The sequence below is a fragment of the Bubalus bubalis genome, chromosome 20 (assembly GCF_019923935.1).
Source record: "Bubalus bubalis isolate 160015118507 breed Murrah chromosome 20, NDDB_SH_1, whole genome shotgun sequence".
NCBI classification, from domain to species: domain Eukaryota; kingdom Metazoa; phylum Chordata; class Mammalia; order Artiodactyla; family Bovidae; genus Bubalus; species Bubalus bubalis.
In genome coordinates this window covers 26,214,919-26,231,913 of record NC_059176.1, presented here as the reverse complement: position 1 = coordinate 26,231,913, position 16,995 = coordinate 26,214,919, and the positions used below count along the sequence as shown (strand labels likewise).

Here is a 16,995-nt window from a genome sequence, read left to right as displayed (position 1 = left end):
GGACACGACTGAGCGATTTCACTTTCACTTTTCACTTTCATGCATTGGAGAAGGAAATGGCAACCCACTCCACTGTTCTTGCCTGGAGAATCCCAGGGATGGGGGAGCCTGGTGGGCTGCCATCTATGGGGTCACACAGGGTCGGACACGACTGAAGCGACTTAGCAGCAGCAGCAGCCTCCCCACCAGAGGCTGAGCATCTATGTGTCCTCTACAGAGGCCCATCACCCTCTTCAAAATTGCCCTGGCGCATGGCAGAGGACGGGCCAGTGGGGTGGAGACCAACTCTTAAAAGACAGAGAACAAAGTTTTCTCTAATTCTAGGCAAAATCAAGCCAATCCTTTTTTTGCCTACCAAACCCACTGGTCCATTACTCTCAAAATAACACTTAGCAGAAAATGCTTCCTTAGAGATGAATACAAGAGGAGGACATAATGATTCCCTCTCCACAAAAAAAAATAAAATAAAATAAAATAAAGGCTTCTTGGGACAAGATGTTTGGTGCGAGAGAATGAAGGGCAGGGGCAAAGTGACTAATTCTTCCTAAAAGAAAGCATCAGAATGTTACTTTATTCAACATGCAAATTGAGTGTCTATTTACGTAAAATGTAATCCTAGGTACTTGGGGGGATGAAGGGGGCTGGAGAAGGGCAGGGAATGGATACAACTAAATATAAGCAAGATGTCAAGCCTGCCTTTCAAGATGTCACAGTCTTGCAGATGATACTGTTGATAGCACCTTTTGCAAATTGCACGTTAAAAAAAAAATCAGTTGAGCATTTACCTTTGAAACATAGACCCCACTTATAAAAATCAGCACTACAGGTAGCTTTTCTTACATATGTGAATTCACCATGTACTCTGGGCAATGCATTCCTTCGCAAAATCACATGAGTTTTACCCATGTGCCTGCTGTCACATTTCAAAACAAGGTCATGATTTTTCCAAAAAAAGGTTCCACGTGGGTATTATATTATCTATCTTTGCATAACAAATCACCCCAAATACTTACAGACGTTTCTTTTAAAAGCAGATATTTCACATAGTTTCTATAGGTCAGGAATCCAGTAACAGCTTGTCTGAGTAGTTCAAGCTCAGGGTCTCTCATGAGGTTGCCATGGAGATGTCAGTCAGAGCATAGTCATCTGAAGACTTGACTGGGGAGGAAGGCCCACATCTAAGCTCACTCACGTGACTGTGAGGAGGACGCCTCAGTTCCTCTCTACACTGATCTCCCCAGAGGACTGCTCAAGTGTCCTCACAATATGGCAGCTGGTTTCCATTAGAGTGAATGAGGCAGCAACAGGGAAGCCATGCTGCCTGTCATGACCAAGCCACACATCACCAAGTCTGCCACATGCTATTGATCTGAAGTAAGTCACCAAGTCTAGCCCACAGTCAAAGGGAGAGGAAGCAGGCTCCATGTTTCTGAAGGAGTATTGAAGAATTTGGAGCAGTTTTAAATTATCACAGTTGTCATCCTAGATAAACATAAAATCTGCTGGGGACAATTTCTGTGAGAAAAGATTTCTTTTTACCATTGACATACTATTTTTACCACTGACCTACTACTAAGTTGAAAGTGTTAGTCGCTTCGTCGTGTCTGACTCTCTGCAACACCATGGACTGTAGCCTGGCCGGCTCCTCTGTCCATGGGATTCTCCAGGTAAGAATACTGGGATGGGTTGCCATTTCCCCCTCCAGGGAATCTTCCCGACCCAGGAATCGAACCCAGGTCTCCCACATTGCAGGCAGATTCTCTACTGTCTGAATCACCAGGGAAGCCCTACTACTAAGTTGGGAAGATCTTATTAGATTAATGTCAATATTTAATGAATATTAGTTATTGAATATATTAAATATATGTAAATTATATCTATATATTCCCTATGTGCTATAGAGAATCAAAGTTAGACCTGTCTCCACCCTGCTGCCCTAGCATAAGAGATAAAATGAGGATCAAATAAATGTAAGAATAGTATATTGGACGCATCACAAACTTTGGAGTCAGACAAACAGGTCATGTCTATGTGCTCTGCAACTGACTATCTGGGAGACTTGGAGAACATGTATTTTTATATAATGATAAAGATCTGATATTTTCATCAGTCAGTATGGGCTAAGTTAAGCTGCAATAAAAAGCAATCCCCAAACTACAACAAAAGATTTATTTCTGTGAAGATGGGCTAAAGGTTCTGCCCCTTGTTGTCCTTATTCCAAAACCTAGGTCAATGGAGCAGCCACCATCTGAAACGTCGATAGTCAGCACAGCTGTGAGAAAGAGAGAGTAGGACCTTGTGACCAGCTCTTCTAGGAAATTCCACCTGAAAGCAATATATGACTTTGGTTCGTATTCTTTTGGCCACAGAAAGCCACGTGATCAAATCTAATTTCCAAGTGACAGAGGAAGTGCAGGGAACCTTTTGCAAGAAAAGAAATAACTTGTCACTTTCTAAAGTCCTAAAGTACTACATTTCTTTTAGAGTGAGTGAGGCAGCAACAAGGAAGCCTGTTACGACCAAGTCATACATAGTATCTAACAAAGTTAACAGCACATGCCAATGAAAGTTTGCCTGTATCAAGAAAACTGTGAAATGGCCCAACATCTCTTCCCTAGTCTTGTGAAGGTCATTTTGGTTGTTTGCACTTTGCACAGAACATCTTAAAACGGAAAAGATTCAATTAAGCAGTGAAGTAGGGAAAGAGTATATTTAACTTCGTATCTTAACAACTTAGTCCAATTCCACTTCTCCTTTAAAAGGAAAAATACTTTGCTCACACTTAAGGAATAACAGAGTTGTCTCAAAATGTAGCTTTTCTTTCTCACTTCCATCATGATTTCATAGCAGTTGAGGGCTCTGACAGTAGTATTGCACAGCAAATATTTGAAGTATGCTAAAAAGAAAGGCTGTCTTTATGCTTTGGCCTCATCCTCCTGCAGGAACCCCAAGGAGAGGCCTAAAAGTGCTCAGCATACATCTGGACCTCGGGTTGGTCAGAGAGAACAGGATGGTTCCCAGCCATCTCCTTCCCTCCCCCGTCACCACTGCTTCCTGCCTCCATATGATAAGAAAGCAGCGACTACAGGACCAGGGAGGGAATCACCAACAGAGGGGGAATAACACAGATATGCTGTCCCATTATGGTGGCATTTGCCAACGTAAAAATTATTACAACTTTTGCTATAAATTGTTCTGTAAATTTCACAAAATATGCAAAAATTGACATTTCAAGGGCTGAGATCATTTAGATTTATTTAAAAGTTGAGGCCCTTGAGATTCAGCAAAAGAAAGTCTATTTCTTTATCTAGCTTTCATCTGTGTGGGTCTTGTTTTCTTTTTTTAGTTCCTTGTTTATAATTCATAGGTCACAACTGGCCATATAATCCAGTTTTTGACCACTTAATCCAGTTTTACCCATCAATTTCTCCTTTGTCTCAGGCAGCAGATATAAATTCTCTGAATCCCAATTTTTTTTTTATCAGATCATGCAGCAATCCTGGCCTGAATCAAAAAGTTGACAGAAAAGCTTGTGATATCTGGAAAGCACTCTAAAATGCTTTTTTTTTTTTTTACATAGATTGGTTCCACAGTCTTTACAGAGCACCAGTCTTAAGGATACTTTTCTCATTATGTTGTCCTCCCTTCATATCCACCCAAAACACACACACACACACACACACACACACACACACACATATCCTTTCTCCATGCTACAGTCATGTCACACATCACCAAGGCCAAGCTTCCTTGGTTCTCTCCCTGTAGAACATTCATCAAAATCCATGCTTCTCACCTGAGACCCTTAGAAAGCTTCTCTTCTAAAACTGCTGCTCTTGTCTGTCGCATGCCGATTACGTCTTTTTACATGAGAGACATCCCTGTCAGAGCTGGGATACCCAGAGCATATTTCCCAGCCCTTGAGGTCACATAGCCATGGTATGTGTGTACTGGGGATTAGTTTGTTAGGTAGCCTCTGAAAGGGCCAGTGTGGCAGGTTACTTCTGCCCCTGTCCTCAGAAAGGCATGTTAAAGCAGAAATCTTTATCAGAAATTAAAGTCTTTTCTAAGTTGTCTTCTCTCCTTCTCCCTCACCACCCTTCGCACCATACGCCCATGCTCTTGAAATAAAGCGTAAGGAGCAGTTATTATTTCGATTTTCAGTCTAGATTTCACTGGGGCAAAATCTGACCTCAGAATTCCTCTCACACCAGTTGTCCTGGTTTTAATGAAGGCTGCTCCTGTATATTCTCAATCGCTCAGTCTTGTCCAACTCTTTGCAACCCCATGGGCTGTAGCCCACCAGGCTCCTCTGTCCATGGGGATTCTCCAGGGAAGAATCCAGGCAAGTGACTTGCCATTTCCTTCTGCTCCTGTATATATTGGCAATCTAACCCATGGGGTGGGGGAGTACTGTGTTCACTGCCCAGTCAGAGCAGGACAAAGTGCTCACCTTCATAGCTCATGTAGAGCTGTGTCTCCCATTTCATCCCCTAAGGGGAACCACCCTGCTGGGGTCTCTAAAGTATCCACTAAGTGTTAACCTGTGAAAGTTCCATGTACCAAAAATGATAACAATTTCTAATGATGCCTGAATTATTCACCTTTCTACAGTTAACGTGGTTCCTTCCTTCCTGGTTCAGGGTTTCTTGGACCTCAGCCCTAAAACACAGTTCACTTTTCTGGGAAGTTGCATTTTTCCTCGGCTGTTGCAAACACAATCTCACTGAACAAAGCTGAATTCTTAAAGCTGAGTTTGTGATGTGGATTCTGATGGCTTCACGTTAGTTCAAGTCTCTGAGGACCGGGGCCAATAAACGTGAAAGGGACCCTAGTAGATTGCCATACTTTTCCATTTCCACCAGGATGAAAAACTGCTATAAATTAAGTCTAACCTTAAATGTATAATCTGTCCTTGGGAGGAAGGAAAAAAAGGCGGGGTGGGGGGGGGGATATAGCATCTTCAAGCTCTCGGCATCCCTTACGAGAAAAATTGGTTCTAAGGGTCTCTGATCTTGTGTTTTAGTAAAATAGAACTGCACGGCTGACTGACAGTTCTGATCTAAAGCATTTACGTTTAAGTTTTGATCTCTCTGCTTTTGATTAAAACTAATGAGCTCATTTAATTCAAAATGGGAATCTCTGATAAGAGAAATAAGGTTGATGTGATTGGATTAGAGGGGCAAATTAAACTCTTAGAGCAGAAGTTTGTGCTTATATAGTGTATTAAAAAGCTGTTGGCGTATTATGGCGTGTTAGATGATGAGAAAAATTTCATAGTAATTCATATTTAATCAGAAGAAATGAAAGTACTAAATATAACATGGCTCTGCTTTTCCCTCGAGTGATAAAAAGCTGTACATTTAAAATGACATCAGATCTGTGCTAAGACAAAAAAAGAAGAAAATCTTGAGAGAGACACATAAGAAGGGACACTTGTCAGTGGTTCCATCACCCCAGAATAGAAACGCCATAAATAGAGGGAAATATAGTCAGATGAAGGCAAGAATAATACAAGCCCCCAACCACCAATAGTAAGGCTTCTCTTATTATCTCACTCTTCTTTCATCAGAGCATCAAATTTAATATAAAAAAATAGATGTTTCTTCCCCTTAGAAATATATGGAATATGTTTCATAATTTGAAATTGAAAAGCTTGTTTTGCCTATTTTTTCTTTGTTTTTTAATAGCTATTTTCTCACCTACTTAATTCTTAAATCTCTTTATTACACATATTTCTTGACCTTCATCCTAGAGAAAATTAGTGTTCTTGTAGAGCTGCTCAAAATGTTTTGTTGTTGAAATTTTTTTTTAACTTTAGAATAATAAGAAAAACTTTAAAGTATATTTTAGAAGAGCAAAATTAGAGTCTTTTTAGGCTTTAAAACCCCCAAGTTAATTTCTTTTCAGGAAAGTACTTAAACGTACAAAATACCATAGAAGCTTATTTCTAAAGAAAATAGATTTGCATTGCCTCCTGACCTGCATAAAGGTGGTTTTAGATCAGCAAGAATGAAAACTACCATTTTAAGTTTTATAAGTCAAAACATACTCTGCTTAATCTTAAATACATTGAAAGGGAAAGAGTAGCTGTCTTAAGAAACTATGATTTTCTCAGAAGCAAAGAGGTAGAAACACAGAGGAGGTTTTCTATTCTGGGCTGGGGAGAAGCAGCCACTAGTGACAGCTGATCTTGGGAGTCGTTTTTGTTTTTATCCGTATAGCCCATTCTCAGCCCTCTATCTCCAGTCGGTCGAGAAGACTTCAGGCCTCTTATTCCCCATAATGAAGGAAAATAACTCAGAAGGGCAAGGACACTGGCCAGGGTATGGCTGCCCCAATCTTGGTGGTGTCATGGTGCTCAGAACTTGCCAGCAAGCAACTGATCCAAGAAGGGATTTGCAGGGAGAACAAAAAGCAAGTTGTCCTGACTCTGATCAGAAGCATTTCCACCTGAGTCTTGGTTGATCCCATAAATCTCTGGGGTCCTTCTTTTTCATGACTGTTCTGTCCATGAGCACCAGCCAAGCCTCATGATATGCTACAATTACTATCAGACCCCACTTGGAAAGCTGCTGAAACCTAAAAAGACCTGAAAAGCTCTTGCTCAAAACCAGAATGGAGTTTCTTGGGATACATTAATTTTTCTTTTTTATTTTCTGCAAAGTAAACATTTTCTAGATGAGATAAATTGATTACTACGCTCTTAGCACCCATCAGTCATTTATTTTTAGTGAACTCAAGGATTGCACCTGAGCAGTAGCTGAAAGGGGCTGTGTAGAGATCTAAATCATGTGTATGTATTTTTATATTCTTCAGTGGAATCAACCAGCCCCAGTCTGCTCACCACTGACAACACCCTTGAGCGTTCCTTTTTCATCCGAATGAAATCTACTCTGACCAAACGCGGCGTGCACATCAAATCATCAGGATATAAGGTAAGCTGGGTTCCAGCAGGGGTGAGACTCCTGTCTCGGGTCCATCCTAGGTCATTTGCATTGCGTGTCCCAGCTGCTTTGGGTCCACATGATCAATACATGTGACTGTGAGCAGCGCACAGGGTTCTTAGTTATCTTCCTGTCTCAAGGCAGGGGACTCATTATATCTCACGTTCTCACTTCAGACAGTGCTGGCTCACTAAATGCTTCAACAGAGTGTCTTTTCTTAAAACACATGTTAATAATGCATCAAGTGCTTCAGCACATGCTGGAAATTCACTTTGATGGAGAAGGTGAGCCAAATTCACATTAGTCCTTAAGATGACTATTCTAGAACTACTACTATAAAAATTCTACTTCTCCCACCTCCCTCTTCCAATCCCCTCTTTCTCTTTAGAGAAAGACTGTCCATTTGAAAAAAAAAAAAAAAAAAAAAAACATCTTGGCCACCAAGATTCATACATGTAGATAAGAAAATCAGGTTGGATGTCAGAAATCCTAATTTTGAAATTAACAGTGGCTGAACGTTCATTCACACCTTAGCATAGATAGGACACTCCACATACAGAAAACATAGCAAAGACCAAGTCCAGAGTCATAATCTACATTATTTTACCATTCTAAAGTTAAGAATATAAAAGCTCTAATCTTGGGAAATTCCAACATTTCAGTTACCATAGCAACATAAATTAAGACCTATGAAATTCATGAAATGCCTTTGGCAACCCGAATCTTATCAATTTTACAACACGCTAACCAATCTCTCAAACAGTATTTATTATATGAGGAGGGCGAACTAATGGCATGCACTGTGGCTGTCGCCAGTGTGACCTCTTCCCATTGGAGAGTCTAGAGCTTCCAGTAGCCCTGTTCTTGTGGGTTAGTGCTCTAGCCTTGCCAGGGATAGTAACAATCATTCTCATCAGGCTTTGAAACCCTTATATAAGTCATCAGGACAGGAACAGCTACAGAAAAGTCAGAATCAGACATTTTCTTTGATATTAATTCTTCCCTAAAAAAATAAAGCAGTGGCAAAGCAGGTCTTTCTAGGGACAATCTTTAGATGGGCTGTCCCACAGCCCAAAGGGCACATTGGGAACACCCTTAATTTTTAACAGGGATCGAGGAAAGGGAGAGGTAGGTACTTGGGCAGCACCGGGTGCATTAGCTCCACCTACAGAGTGATTTGCAGTCCTATGATAAAGGGGTACGTCGGAGGACAGAAAACAGACTATCTTATGCCAATTTTGTATTTTCCTGCCTCACTGAAACACTATACATTTATTAGTTGTTAGCTGTGTAGTGTCAGCCAGTTTGAAATTCTATAGGCAAACTATTAGATGTAGCGAGTATTGTCATGTTAATGCTAGAAAGATGCATTATTGGTATTCCAACTTTTCTCCATTTCAGTTCTTCATCTTTCCCAGTTTGTACTGGTTTGTAGCAGGCATATCCCAGAAGGAAAGAAGGGTGGAAGGGGTGAGGTATATTTTGAAAAAGCAATATCTAGTATAATTCAATATCATTAGATAACTTAATTGTTTGAAAACCAACAGAAAATTATTACTACATTCATACAACAAACTAGAGATTATAAAACTTTGCAGCATCTTAGCTTTGCCACAAAGTAGGAGGTGTGGTAAAAATAATAACAACATAGAGAAATAGTTTGAGTTCCAATCCAGGCAAGAGACTAAGTGGCTTGGGTTCTGTTGGTCTGTCCCGTCATTCAGGCAGCTCAGGCAACCTGTTTTGCTACACGGTCTGAAATTTCTTAAATACTGATACAATATTCATTCATTATTTCAACAAATATATAAATATATTTGTGGAGCCTGAGATCCTAAACTCAGCGCTGAACAACAAAAAGTCCCTGCTAACTGCTAACAAGCAGCAAGGAAAAAGAACACAATAAGTAAATAAAGTGATTTCAGAGAGCAATGAAGGCTAAAACAGTAGCTAACATTTGTGCTCACTACAGTATGCTGAGTGTGACATAGTTTGTATGTCTTTGCGACTGTCCAAGAAGGAAGTATTTTCATTGTTTCCATTTTACAGATGAAGAAACTAAGCCTTGAGAGGTTAATTAAACACCCAAGGTCACACAGTGGGAGGGACAAGGCTGGGGTTTTAACTCTGGCAGTCTGGCTCTACATCCCCTGCACTTAGCCACAAGCCCACACTCTTTTAGGCAAAGAGTAAAGCAAGGCAATGTGAGGGAATGGCTGATGGGGACCATGTTCGATAGGCTCACTGAAGGTCTCCCTGAGTGACATGTCACCTAGGAGAGGTGAATGAAAAGAGCCCTCCATGAAAACATAAATAGAAGAAGAATGTTTCTGGAGCTCCTCTGGTTTAGGATTAAGACACCTTGCTCTAAGAAGGGAAACAAAATATTAAAAAGTACAACCTTGAACATCCAGGATTAGAAGAGATTTAGAAGCTGTTTCAGTTTCAATCAAATTATATCATGTTAAAGTGATCATAGTCAAAGATCTCTCCTGGTAAATGTCACACTGCACTGAAAATATGTGGGTTACTTTCAAATATCTTTTGATATTGATCTCTAACATAATTCCACAGTAATAAGAGGGCAGACTCTGTATGATTTCAATACTTTTAGACCATGAAATTTCTGCACCTGGTCTTAGGTCTCTGGATATGTTCTAGGGTCTCCTAGTTTATAGTCTATGGGAACTTGTATCCTACTCTTGTGTGAAAATTGTATAAATCTTAATTGTGTTGATAATGCTTTTCAGGTTTACTCTATTCTGCTACTGCTCTATACCTTCCTTCTATTAATTTCTGAGAGTTTCACAGTGAAACTCCAATTAAAAATCTTAGTTTATTGACTTACAACAAGTGTAAAACATCGTGGAACTATATGTAACTTTGTTCTGTATTTTCCAAGTCTCCTGTAAATGCGTTAACATATTTTCATAATTTACAAAAATAAAAAAGATGAATTATATCGTGTTAAAGTGATCACAGTCCTCTGACAGTACCATCTTTCTCAACATATCCTGCGAGGCTCCATCCAGTGCTGACTTCCCTCCCCAGCACTGCTCACATGAGAGCTGCTTCATCCCCTGTTCCCCCAACAAGATGAATCACCCAGCAGATCCAGCTCTCCCCCTCCTCCTCCACAGTGAACTTCCCTCATTAATTAACCTTGTCTGGAAGTGAGTGGAAGAGCTGATGAGAAGCCGTGACATGACACAGCTGAATAACATCCCTATTTATCTGTTCATTCTCAGTAAATAAATCTAACAGCTTATAAAACATTCAAATAAAACTGGTAATCACCCCCCCCACCACACAATAAACACAAATAAAAAGAAACAGCGATGATAATTTCTCCATACTCCTAATATTCTCCCTAATTTATTACCATTGTTTGCTTATTTCTTTCCCCTTAGTTAAAGATTCAAGACGTTAAGCCTTGCTCGATGCAGGTCACGACATTTTCCTCCATTTTTTCCTATGACCTTGGCACGTGGGCTGCTCTGACTTTCTCCGTAACTTTGCAGGGTCATCATTGTTGTCATGGACAGTAATAATGGTAACACAAGTGCCACTTACTGAAGACTGGCAGGGACTGTGCCATTTTATACTGATTTTACCCAATCCCCACAACTTCATATAAAAATGTCCTCTGTGCCGGGCATTGTTCAAGGTTTACATTCTCTTATTATGCCTATTTTGCAGGTGGTGAAGCTGAGACTTCCAGAGCTTCAATACTTTGCCCACATTCATTCTCATAGTTCTTAAGTAGCTCCTAAGGAGTCAGGGTTGATCCAGGCATTTAGGCTCCAGAGCCCTGTCTGCTCACTGCTCTGTGTCAGTGCTTAACATATGAAGTCCAAAGAAGGGCTCGGCACAAAATGGACCTCAACAAAGGAAAAATAAATTTAAATTTTTAAAAGAAAAACCTCTTGCTTGATTAAGACCTTCCCTTGGTATCTCAGCAGATTCCACAGCACCAGTTTACAGAGATTTACCTTTCTTTCTAGGGTATATGATAGCCGCTCAGATAGCCATGGTCAAGAATTCTAGCCAAAGAAGTGCCAACCTGTATCTGCTAATCCAGGTCGACAGTGGTATATAACTTGGAGTTGCTTCCACACCCCAGGCCTCAGGAAAGTTGCCCTCTCTTCTCCAATGAATTTTCCCTGCTGTGAGCTGACATTCCTTATCTCTGTCTCCATTTGCTGTGTTATCTGATGGAGTGAAAGTGTTAGTCACTCAGTCATGTCCAACTTTTTGTGACCCCATGGACTGTAGCCTGCCAGGCTCCTCTGTCCACGGAATTCTCTAGGCAAGAATGCTGGAGTGGGTAACCATTCCCTTCTCCAGGGGATCTTCCCCACCCAGGGATCGAACCCAGGTCTCCCGCATTGCAGATGGATTCTTTATCATCTGAGCCACCATCTAGACCCGCCACTTTTTAAGCCTCGGGGGCTATGTTGTTGTTAAGTCTCATTGTTGGCCACCTATCTTCACATAATGGGCCTCTCCTTTCGGTTGCAGTGCATCAATATTCTACCTTCTTGAGTAGGTCTAGGTCTGGGGGAACTTCCTAGGTATAGCACAGTAGAGCAAAAGGAGATAATGTAATCAGGGAAATAAGAGAAGGAAGGGCTCACAGGGTTGCCGCCTTACCTCCTGTCCCTTGGATGGGACCATTCCATTTTATACTCTATTCTTAAATGCCCACCAGCAGCCCTGTCATTTCTAGAGTATTTATCCACATACATGAAGATATCCTACCTCTCAGGGTGTGGTGGAACATCCTGGTCTGGGAAACAGACAGATAGAGAATCTGTTATGTTGATACTGTGCTGAGAATGACTCCTTGAAAATCCTCAAATTCAGGAGTTCCCACTCTGACACACGCAAACATTACTAACAGAGGATGGGAGAGCTCCAGATACTTAAAAACAAGCAGTTTCCCCATCTGGGATAACTTGGCTATGAATTTGCCTGTAGCTACGTGTTGAGCCAAACGATTCCTGAAACCTATCCAGCCTCGTTATGGTCTAAAGAGTCAAAGTATAAATAATAATAGAGAAAAATACTTTGTAGGCTCACTAGTTTATTCAGCCTGCTGATATAATTCAGCTTTAAGACTCTTTTATCAATATCTAAACATGAAGTAACAAAAGCAAAAATTTAGAGGGCGCTAATTAGCTACAGGAAATTCTTTTTGTCTATTCTAAGCCCACAACCATTGTCATGTTTTAAGTTAGAAACTTCTCTTGTTCATTTTTTAAAATTCATTATTGTATCTGTTCTGTAGAGTAAGGCCTCTCCATAATTTTACCAGTGATTTGTTTTATTCAGGGTGTCATAGATGCCCATAGGGGCTTCCCAGGTGGCGCTAGTGGTAAAGAATCCACCTGCCAATGCAGGAGACATAGACGTGGGTTCGATCCCTGGGTTGTGGAGATTCCCTGGAGGAGGGCATAGCAACGCACTCCAGTATTTTTAGCTGGAGAGTCCCATGGACAGAGGAGCCTAGCGGGCTACAGTCCATGGGGTTGCAAAGAGTCAGACATGACTGAAGCGACTGAGCACTAGATGCCTTTAAGGATTTGATGAAATCTGTAGCACCTCTCCCAAGGTAAATGTATTTTGCATCAGGAAGTTCTTGAATCACTCAAGTGTATCCAGTGATTTCGGGTTACAAAACGCTATTTAATGTGATTAATCTTTGATACTTATTAAGAAATCAAGTTAGTGCATCTTCCAGAACATATTTCACCAATATTACAATAGTCATTTCCTGCCTCCTCATTTCTCACTCCCTTCTGTCCATTTAGTGTTAATAAAATATACTGAAGTTCTGTGACAAAAGACATCAACTCCTAGATTACAGAAGGACAAAGAGAAGATTTCCATTCTGACCCCCACATGCACACAGAGATAATCTTCTGAAAAAGTACTTCTCAGAAAATATTTTTATAAACATAATACTGACTATTAAAAGATTCGATCTGTAGTTGAGAATTATTTCTTGTAGCACATGGTCCTCTTTTGTTTCCTGTTCACTTTAGTGTGCAACAGAGTCGCGTCACCAGGATTTTCAATGTCAAGCTAGGTCAATTTTAGAATTGAAGGCTTTTCATATGCAAACATATTCCTGATTGAATGCGTATACTGACAAGACTCAAGATGATAGCAAACTAGAAGGGAATTATTACTGTTTCAATCATCTGGAATTTTAGTTCTTCATTTAAGTCTTATTAAACCAAGTCTATGATACTAAGATATCAACCCCTCCCTCTTGATCTCCTGCCACTTTAATGTGCTGCCAAAATCAGTTGAATCCACCTGCTCTTATTGCCATTCCTCCAATTTAGTGCCTTTTTTCCAGATCTGTCATGAGGAACCCCCAAATTACCTCCCAGAAAATTTACTTCTCCAATCTGTCCTGAACTCGGCTCCATGGAATATCTTCCCAAAGTCTCAGTGATCATTTACTTCTCTACTTCTAAGACTTCAATAGTTCACAGTGCCAACATATTCAAGAATCTATCCTTGCCCACCACCATCTCCATCATTCTTTCTTAGAACTCCGAATACTGATGCTCTAATAAAATCAGTCCAATCATCTTTCTTGAAATACATTTGCATACTCACACTGCTATCCTTTTGACCATGATATTATTTTTCCCCTAAAAATGCCTTTCTGCCACACTTCCACCTGGAGAACTTTTACTGAACCAATATGGCACCACTCAAACATCACTTCTTTTTGCATTTCTCCCAATCCACCTGTCCCTTCTCTGTGCTAAAATAGCATTTTTAGTTTTTACTAAAGCTCTCTGTGCCTCGGTTTTCTCACCTGCAAGATAAAACTCTTAATAGCATATAACCCAAAGAATCTTCCTACAGATCAAATGAGATAACACAGGTTCTGCTATCTTCTCTCCATTTTATAAAGCACTTTCATATAACCTCATGTGAACCTCACAATTTTGGGTAATTATCTCCTTCCAATTTTTGAAGACAGGTTAAAAACTGAGCCATAGAAATATCAATTGACTTGTCTAGAGACATGTGAATGGTAAATGGCAAAACTGAGAGAAATATCCAGATCCTCTCATTTTAGATTCCTTCTTCATTCCTATATACTGCAGTAGATACTGGGTGCTTTCTTATTCTGCTTTCTTCCCTTAGCACCCAGCACAGTATGCTGCATGTAATTGCCATTCAATACATGTTAGCTGAATAGAATTGCATGCTCTCTTTTTTCTGAAATAGCAATGAAAATATTGACAGTCCTGAGTCCTATAACATACTACTAGAGAACCTGCTAATTGACATCAGTGTCTTTTAGATGTGACCGTTCAATCAGCTATGCACCCAGATGATTATACCATGATCTGGCTCACCTTCTCCATCTTGCCTACTAGGATATCATCACTCTTTACCAGTGCACCTTCTGAAAATCAGAATGTACCACATCTATAGCATTCCCTTGAGCCATCAGCTGAGAATTCCTTTTAGAAAACACAGAGTCATCTTAACCTCATTTATTCATCATCACTTCATATTAGCATCTGTTGATCACCATTTTCTTTCGATTAAATCATCTTTCAAGGCTTTTTTTTCTGGATATTAACATTTTGAGGCTCTATCTCTCTGAAAAGTGTAACAGTATTCAATAATAAACTGCCTTCCGCTGTAACTCAGTGATATGTTAAAGATTGCTTAAAAACATGTTAAGTGTTGTTATGGGAAGACTGGTTCTTTCTTTGCCCAACAGGCTAATTGGTTGCAATGAGTTTTAATTGTACCAAGAGAAGTTCAGCTTGGAGGTACACCCAGCACTGGGCTTGCCGGGTGGTGCTAGAAGTAAAGAACGCAGGAGACATAAGAGACTCAAGTTCAACCCCTGGGTCGGGAAGATCCCCTGGAGGAGGAATGGCAACCCACTCCAGTATTCTACCCTGGACAAACTCGTGCACAGAGGGGTGATAGTCCATACAGTCATGAAGAGTCGGACACGACTGAAACGAATTAGCACACACACACGTGCACACCCAGCACTAATGTAGGGGACGGTGGGGTCTTGGTCCTTCTCTGGAGATTTCTAAAAGCATACACGGAATTCATCATGTAGGAGTTTCTCCTCCTAGACAAGTGTGAACAGTTAGATACCATCTGGGTGTTTCTTCCTATCTGAGGTTGAGAAACATTCCAGGTGTCCAGACATATCAGGGCTTCCCCTGAAGCCTCGCTTCAGCACTGTGTTGTCTTGAAGTGACGTCTATGGTATTCCAAGCTTCACAAAATGTAACTGTCTTGTCAAATCAATAGATGAATTTTCAGGGAAGACCAAAAATTCTGTCAACCCATTCAGCCTTTCTAAGACTACGCATATATTGCCTTTCAATCAACCCAGACACCCAGAATAAATTGAAGGAGAAAAAACTTCCAGAGTAGAACTTACAGGCAGAGGTTATCCTGATGAAAAATGCAAATAGAGGAGAGAACCAATAAAATCAAATTTTTAAAATCCTATTATCTCGTTTTAGTCCCTGCTCACCTCTGCACAATGGTCCATTACAATGTGGTTTCCAGTGTCATTTTAAATATAACTGACATTGTTTCTGATCTTAAAGAATTTACTTCCCATTACCAAGGCATGACAGAAGTTCTAGCTTGGGATATGTCATTTCTGCCGGGACTAATCAGCTAGCTATTTTACCAACTAGAGGCATAATCACTAGCCATTCTGTGAAGTGTCTGTAAACTCTAAGTATGTCAGTAACTGCAGTCCAGGTATGCTGCTCACTTATAGGTAGCTCCTTTTCCATTATACAGCTTTTATAAAGCAGGTAGACAAACAAGAGCATCCCATTTTTGAGTAATTCTAGATCTTTCCAGTTTGGTTTTCTGTGTCTTTGCTACCTAAGAATAATGAAAATGACGATCAGTTTGAAAATGATGTCAATGATGCAAAGATTAATGACCTTTCTGTATATAAGGTTATTTAACTAATGAATGCCCTTCCAAAATTATGATAATTTCTTTGTAAGTATATTCTCAAGCTACTGGATTTTTATAATATCATCTACCATGAGGCTTTGGCCAATTAAGATTTTTAAAAGAAAGAAAAAAAAAAAACAGGCTTTAGAACTAAAAAGTAAACAGAAGCACAGTTCCTCATTTTTTCAGGCTCAGCACTCTTTGATGTACTGATGTACTGAGATGCCTCAACAACAGTTGCAAAGGTCCACAATTTCTGTTTCCCTAAAGTAATCTCTGGATCCAGTGGTCCAAAGCAGCAGTTACCTAACTTTGCAGATTTCAAGTGTTTCAAGATACGTCCCTTTTCTAACCCTCCTTACCTCAAAACCACCTTACTGATGAGTGACTAAGCCCATAGGCTATTACATCAGACTGCCAAGGATTTAAACTTGGTCCTGCCTTTCCTGACTCCGTGACCTTAAGTATATTGTTTAACTTCCTTAAGTGTCTGTTTCCTCTCCTGTAAAGTGAGAGTGCCAATAGAAGTTCCTTCATGAGACTCTTATGAAATAAAGTGGGTAGGACAGTCATAGAGAGCACTACAGCAATACCTGGTCCATGGTGAGTGCGCAATTCATGTCCATATGTGAAGTTCTGTGTTTATGGAACTCATTTTATGAATTTGATAAAGGTTGATCTAGACAATCCAAAACCTTAACTTCTACACCTCTGCATATGCACCTGTAACCATGGAAAATAGTAATTCATCAGTAATAGTTCAGATTGTCTTCTGGAAGTCACATACACTCTAGAATAATAAACGATTTCTTCTGAGTATAGAAAATGCATTTATTTCTGGGAAATTTTTCCCTGCTTAAGTATCCTGAATATTGATTTGAATATAAGATACAAAATATAACTGAAGTACGTCATCTGTCCCTTTAACAAAAGAAACACGGATCGAATGGTTCTCTTTGTTATTGATTTAGCATCATGGCAAGACTAATATAGCCCTTTAATGCAAGAAATGAAGTAGGGGGCAGGGCCAATTTGATGTTGTTGATCTCTGGAATAAATG

The 16,995-nt window shown here is 40.1% G+C and overlaps 1 protein-coding gene across 5 annotated transcripts in view; it reads left to right on the top strand.

Moving 5' to 3' along the window:
* NPAS3 (neuronal PAS domain protein 3) overlaps positions 1-16,995 on the top strand; it is a 964,678-nt gene that overhangs the window by 886,312 nt on the left and 61,371 nt on the right. For all 5 annotated transcript variants that reach the window (XM_025271190.3, XM_025271193.3, XM_044933430.2 and 2 more), the window contains one exon: positions 6,820-6,938. In XM_025271190.3, coding sequence (XP_025126975.1) covers positions 6,820-6,938 — 119 coding nt within the window. The remainder of the gene's footprint in view (positions 1-6,819; positions 6,939-16,995) is intronic.